Source organism: Lactuca virosa, chromosome 8, assembly GCF_052849685.1.
Source record: "Lactuca virosa cultivar CGN04683 chromosome 8, Lactuca_virosa_CGN04683_v6, whole genome shotgun sequence".
Lineage (NCBI taxonomy): Eukaryota > Viridiplantae > Streptophyta > Magnoliopsida > Asterales > Asteraceae > Lactuca > Lactuca virosa.
Genome location: NC_136433.1, coordinates 201274847 through 201281431, shown reverse-complemented (window position 1 = coordinate 201281431; position 6585 = coordinate 201274847). Strand labels below are relative to the sequence as shown.

The following is a 6585-nucleotide window of genomic DNA, read 5'->3' as shown; positions in this document are numbered from 1 at the left end:
GTAAAATGATGAACATGAGGGCTGTCTCTTGGTGGTCAAATCATGGAAAATGATAGCAATGGAAATTCAATAGTAAATGTAAACAATCGGGTGATCACTAAAAAGGAGCTCATAATTTTAAAGGTCAGTTTCCATAAAAATTTGGTCAGCATTATTTATTCTTTGTCAATTCGTAACTTTCTTGAAAATATGCAATTAGTGAATATGGGTTATAAAGATTGCACTTATTTTTAGCAGGTTATGATGGATCTGTTCTAGTAAAGGGACAGAAACATGTAGAGGGGGAACTGTAGGAAAACGTTTGTAGTTTATATAAATTTGATCTATATACTTTTTTCTCATTGTCTGAACGTTCAGGTTATTATTATTATTTTGTTTATTTTTATTTTTAGTACTCTACTTCTTTCTCTGACATTATTATTTCTTTTGCATGTACAACTGTCAATATTAAGGGAGTTTTCAATGTTTCAAATGAGACAAAGTATGAGAAGTAAGCACCTGATGGTAAAAATCATTTTTTTTTGTAAACTAATATATCCCATATATATTTTATAAAATAATTTCTTGATTCTATATTTCAAATTAACAATTTCTATTTGTGATCAAATGCATGCCTAAAAAACTTATATGGCTTTCAGGAATTTCTATAGACTTCAACTTCTACAAAACATTTTGGAGTTTGCAGGTGAGTTTAATGATGCCTTTTATGCAATTGATTTTTGGATACAGTTTTGTATTATACTGAGTCATTGCTTTCTGTTAATTTGCATTATATTATTTTCCTGATAATTATTCTCGTATGATTGTATCCTACAATTTTACTGATAAAATTTTTAATGTTTGTTGATATATGGTCAATCAGATAGTTGGCAACATGGATGATTTCTCATTTTTATAAATTCAGTTTCTTGGTTTAAATTTCTACAAAATGTTACAAATTCCTTCTACAATAAACTAAAATTTTGTTTCAGGAGTATTTTAGCAACCCTGCTTCCATTACTCCTGCCACCCCCAAGTGGCAGAAGTTCTCTTCCTGTTTGAAGGGTTTTTTTTTCGAAAATTACCCTTTTGATATTATTTTTTTTTTCTTTTTCTAATTTTCCTTATTTTTAAAATGGGATTTTCCACGTTGTTTTAAATACATTTGAAGCTCAGCCTTTAAGTGAAGAAGAGAGAAGTACAAATAATCTTGAAGATGAAGCAGCAACATTTAGCATAAAATATCTTACAAGCAGTAACTTAATGGGTCTAGAGGTGGGACCCTCTAATTTATTATTATTTTTTTATTCTAAAAATACTTCAATCTCATCACACTAACCTTTTTTTATAAATTTTGGTCTAATATAGTTAAAAGATCCAAGCTTTCGTCGCCATATTCTTGTCCAATGCCTAATTTTATTTGATTATCTTAAGGTAATATATGCATTCCATTATTATTATTATTATTATTATATATATATATATATATATATATATATATATATTTGTATAATGGTATGTAATATTATAATGCTACTTATATATGCAATTGTTTTAAAAAATTTAGGCTCCAGGGAAAAAGATTTGGCTTCTGAAACGATGGTTAGTCGGGACTTCAAAATTTAAATGCCTGTAAAATTTGACAAGTGATATTTTGTTTATTATTTTATAAACATTGTGATAAAATTGCTATTTATTAATTGCAGAAAGAAGAAATAAAATCATGTGAAGAAAGAGTAAAGCAACTTCTTGTGATGACTCCACCTAAAGGAGAAATTTTTCTTCAAAGCATTGAACATATATTAGAAAGAGAAAGGAATTGGGTATTTTTCCATTTCTATCCTTCTTGAATGAATAATATAAACTTATTTTATTTTTATTTTTCAAATTAATTTTTTTAGGTCTGGTGGAAACATGATGGTTGTGCTCCATTTGAAAAACAACCCATGGAAAAGAAAACATTTTAAAGCTAATGATTATTAAAAAAATCTATAATTCTTATAATTTATCAATGTTTTATATGATGTATCATGGTCATATGGCAGGTATTTGTTCATTAATTGGATCAACAAGAAGAAATATTATGCAAAGTTCATCTGGAATCAAGTTCCATGTTTCTTCCAAACAATTATATAGTTTGATAGTTTTAGGTTTTGAGTAATGCATTTGTGTTTTACACTTATTATCTTAATTGTAAGACAAGTTAAGTATAAATTTAAGTAATATTTTGGGTTTTCCATTTATTATCTTAGTTGTTTTTTATTATATTATGATCTATTTAAATTTATAAAAGATGGACCTAATTTTCAAATATAAATGTCATTTGGTATAAAAAAAGTGTAGCTAAAAACTACAAAAAAATGTTTTTATTTTAGTAATTGTTTAGTGGCATAAAAAAAGTGCCACAAAAACTAAAAGTCCTATAGTGGCATAAAAAAAGTGTCACTAAAACCCAAAAGGGTTGCACCGACAGAACCAAAATGTGCCACTAAAAGCCTTTAGTGGGAGCGTTTGTAGTGACACATTTTTTTTGTGTCGCTAATTGCCAAGAAAACCTTTAGTGGCACTTATTAGGTTTTTTGTGACATTTTTTTGTGCACTAAACGCCATTTTATTTGTAGTGAGATAACGAAAAAAAGTTTAGTGACTAAATGTGAACAAAATCGAAAGTTCGTTACCCTTATAAGTCATTATCCCATTGAAAAACACCTGAACTAATAAAACGTTGAAAAACGGAAAACCGAATATAATGCATGTTAAAAAAACAATAAAACTAAAAATAAAATAACATTTTTTTGAACGACAAGTATAATGCATTTATATCCTATGTCTAATTCAAATATGTATCAAGTGGACATTTCCTCTGTCACTAAGTTTTTTATTCTTCATCATATTTAATCAATTAAACATAAACGTAAAATAACTTTACATGGCTACGTACCTACCTAGAAACAATGCGTCGAAACGAACTATTTGACACGAAACTATTCGGGAAAAGGCCGAAAAAATTTGTGTCGCCAAAAGGAAACTAATTGTTGTATGAAAACTATCTGTACAGAAAAACTATATGACATCGCTGCATCGCGTGGGCATATATATATATATATATATATATATATATATATATATATATATATATATATATATATATATATATATATACACACTTTAGTTTTGTAAGAAAGTTAATTATGTTGTTAGTTTACATTGGAAAATAATTCTCAATAGATTCAATGTAAAGTTAGTTATATGCGTTAGAAATTTATTTTGAATAACAATGTTTTTGGTAAAACTGAAGTTAAAAGGTAAACGTTGCCTTTCAAAGGTCAAAAGTAAATACATGTAAAGACAAACTCGTTACATATATCAAGCGACCGAGTCATTCGACGAAAACTAATGCTAATGTTGGTGGCCATAAAGCAAAACTGAAAACCATTTACTTAGGAAAGTAAGTTGTTTCCACATAACTAGTTTTTAGGGAATTAAGGTATAAAACTAGATAGTAGTGATGAAATAAATTCATTATAGTATAACGTGCTCCAATGGCGCATGTTATAAAAACATGCCTCCGTTTCCTTATACCTATAATGTTTGCATGTTCTCTTGTGGTTGCCCGGGATATAGCTGACGGCGGTAACGACCAACCTGGTAAATGTAATCAAAAACCTGATCAACCCCAAGATAATTCAAATCCGATTCAACAAAATATAACAAATCCTGATCAACCTGATAATCCAAATCCAGACCAACCCCAAGATAATCCAAATGCGATACAACCAAGTATAGCAAATCTGGATCAACCTGATGTTCCAAGTCCAGACCAACCCCAAGATAACCCTAATCAGATTCAACCAAATATAACAAATCCGGATCAACCTGATAATCCAAATCCAGATCAACCCCAAGTTAATCCAAATCCGATTCAACCAAATATAACAAATCCGGACCAACCCCAAGATAATCCAAATCCGATTCAACCAAATATTCCAAATCCATATCAACCTGATAATCCAAATCCAGGTCAACCCCAAGAGAATCCAAATCCGGTTCAACCAGATATTCCAAATCCGGATCAACCCCCTGACAATCCAAATCCGGATCAACCTAATAATCCAAATCCGGATCAGCCCCAAGACAATCCAAATCCAGATCAGCCAGGAGATAATCAAAAGCCAGGAATCGACCAACCTACGGATCCAAATGCGGCTGTGGCTGATGGTGGGTCTGATTACACAGCACCACCGCTTGAAACTGGCTTCATGGGCGAATGGGTGATCGATAATCCAAATGCTGGTGTGGCTGCCATGCAGCTCCAGTTGATGCCTAACGATAAACTTGTCTGGTATGATACAACGTCACTTGGCCCTTCCGGCATAAAAATGCAACCCGAGGGAAACTGCCCGATAAATCCAGATGCAAAAAACCAGCCAGATTGCTATGCTCATGCCATCGCTTATGACTGGAAGACCTCAGCTGTCAGAACGCTTACGGTATACATGTGTGTTTATTACCAAATGATCAACGATTTTGTTATATATTCTTTTCGTTGCTTGTATTCTAATAAATTCGCATGGATGCATATTATGATTCATGCAGTTACAAGGGGACGCATGGTGCTCGTCGGGAAACTTATGGCCAAATGGAAACCTAGCTGCTACCGGTGGTACCGCCACCGGTGATAAAGCTATTCGAATGATTCCTAATAATGATGATCCTAATGCTGACTTTGAGACCCGACTAAATGTTCTTGCTGATGTTAGATGGTATGTTGAGTTGAAAAGAATTGTCGTCTAACATCTTAATGCTACTTTTACATATAATTTCTATATATATACACTGATCAACTGAGTTCACCGCAGGTACGCATCTAATGTAGTATTGCCGGACGGCAGCGCGGTCGTGTTGGGAGGCCGGGATTCTTTCAGCTATGAAATTGTACCACCTTCACTTGATTTCAAACCCCGGAGATTCGATATGCCTTTCCTCAAGGAAACCACGACACCGGCTTTGGGACCTGGAAGACCTGTCGAAAACAACTTGTACCCATTTCAATTCCTCCTTCCTGATGGGAACATATTCCTGTATGCGAACAACAGGGCCATCTGCTTCGAACCCCAAACAGGGACTGTTGTTCGTCAGTATCCTGAGTTAGCTGGTGGGTCTCGCAACTATCCCCCTTCTGGCCAGGCGGCTCTTCTTCCATTGAAGCTCACCGCTGATAACCAAGTCATTAATACCGAGATTGTAATTTGTGGTGGTAACTCACCGGATGCGTACAAAGTGGTGGATGCAAGGCATGTTACTGAGAAACAGTTCATGCCTGCACTCCGAGATTGTCATAGAATCCAACCCTTGAATCAAGATGCAACATGGACAGATGAAGAACAAATGCCGTCAGGAAGGGTCATGGGCGACTTGCTAGACCTTCCAAACGCCGATCTTTTGATGCTTAATGGTGCCCAAAGTGGTACCTCCGGTTGGGAGGATGCAACAGACGCTAATTTGACACCTCTCTTATATTCGCCAACCAAACCTATGGGTAAAAGGTTTAAGCCATTGAATCCTACCACCATTGCGAGGATGTATCATTCTTGTTCGGCGTTGTTGCCGGACACTAGAATTTTGGTCGCCGGTAGCAACATGCATCAATTCTACACGTTCGATACGCAGTTTCCAACAGAACTGAGAGTTGAGAAGTTCTCTCCTCCTTACTTGGACCCTTCACTCGATCCAAACAGACCTATTATAGATGCAAAGGGTAGCGATTTAGTGTTGCAGTATGGAAAACCATTTAAGATTGCTGCTACACTCCAATCGAATGAAACCATGGTGTTGGGTGAGATTATGGTAACCATGGTGTACCCACCATTCACCACACATGGCTTCTCCCAAAACCAGAGGCTGATAATTCCGGCATTGACAAGCATTGAGAACAATGTGATCAACGCTGTTGCACCTGGTGGTGGAACTGTTGCTCCTCCCGGTTACTACATGTTGTTTGTGAATCGACTGGGTGTGCCAGGGCCTAGTATTTGGGTCCACATCGAGTAACAATAGGAAAAAAATAAACAAAAATCTTTTTTGGTGGCAATTTTTGGATACTTTCGCCGAGCTCTTTTCTAGGTTGATTCTTAACATTAATATCACAATGCGTACATCGTTCAAATATATAGCAAGTTTAAATAAGATTATAGATTTTTTTTTGCTAATTAGATTAGTTTGGAAAGTGCTAATCATGGAACATATGTATTAATTTGTTTAATAACTCAATTAATTAGTTGTGTAGCTCTGTATGTAAAAATTACCTTTTTCTTGATCTTTAATAATATCATCTATGAGATATTGGCCGGTTGATTTTAAGATTTTTTTTGTATTTTAATCTTAATTCTGATTTATTATATATAATGTTCTTTAGAATTTATTGTTGCTGATATAACTGAGGTGTTGTTTGTTTTTTCAAAGTTAAAATGTTTGCAGTCTGCCGACCACAGTTAATCACATCTGTAGTAGAAGAGGTAGACCAAACGTCTGCAGTATGCAAGAAGAATATTGCTTTTTTTTTTAAATCTGCAAGATGCAAAAATAAGCTAAAACCTATATAAAATG

At 34.1% G+C, this 6585-nt stretch overlaps 1 protein-coding gene across 1 annotated transcript; it reads left to right on the top strand.

The window, feature by feature from the left end:
* Positions 1–3519: 3519 nt before the first annotated feature.
* LOC145133574 (putative aldehyde oxidase Art an 7) lies at positions 3520–6150 on the top strand. The gene is made up of 3 exons (XM_079068503.1): positions 3520–4469; positions 4576–4742; positions 4839–6150. Exons 1-3 carry the CDS (start codon positions 3522–3524, stop codon positions 6028–6030), a joined length of 2307 nt encoding a protein of 768 aa, XP_078924629.1. The 5' UTR covers positions 3520–3521; the 3' UTR covers positions 6031–6150.
* The last annotated feature ends 435 nt before the right edge of the window (positions 6151–6585 follow it).

What these genes read in the sequence shown, in the direction of transcription:
- LOC145133574 (XM_079068503.1), top strand. Translation starts at nt 3,522, where the DNA reads ATGGCGCATGTTATAAAAACATGCCTCCGTTTCCTTATACCTATAATG. An exon ending in CAGCTGTCAGAACGCTTACG is followed by an intron (nt 4,470 to 4,575) that starts GTATACATGTGT and finishes TGATTCATGCAG; the next exon opens with TTACAAGGGGACGCATGGTG. An exon ending in GTTCTTGCTGATGTTAGATG is followed by an intron (nt 4,743 to 4,838) that starts GTATGTTGAGTT and finishes AGTTCACCGCAG; the next exon opens with GTACGCATCTAATGTAGTAT.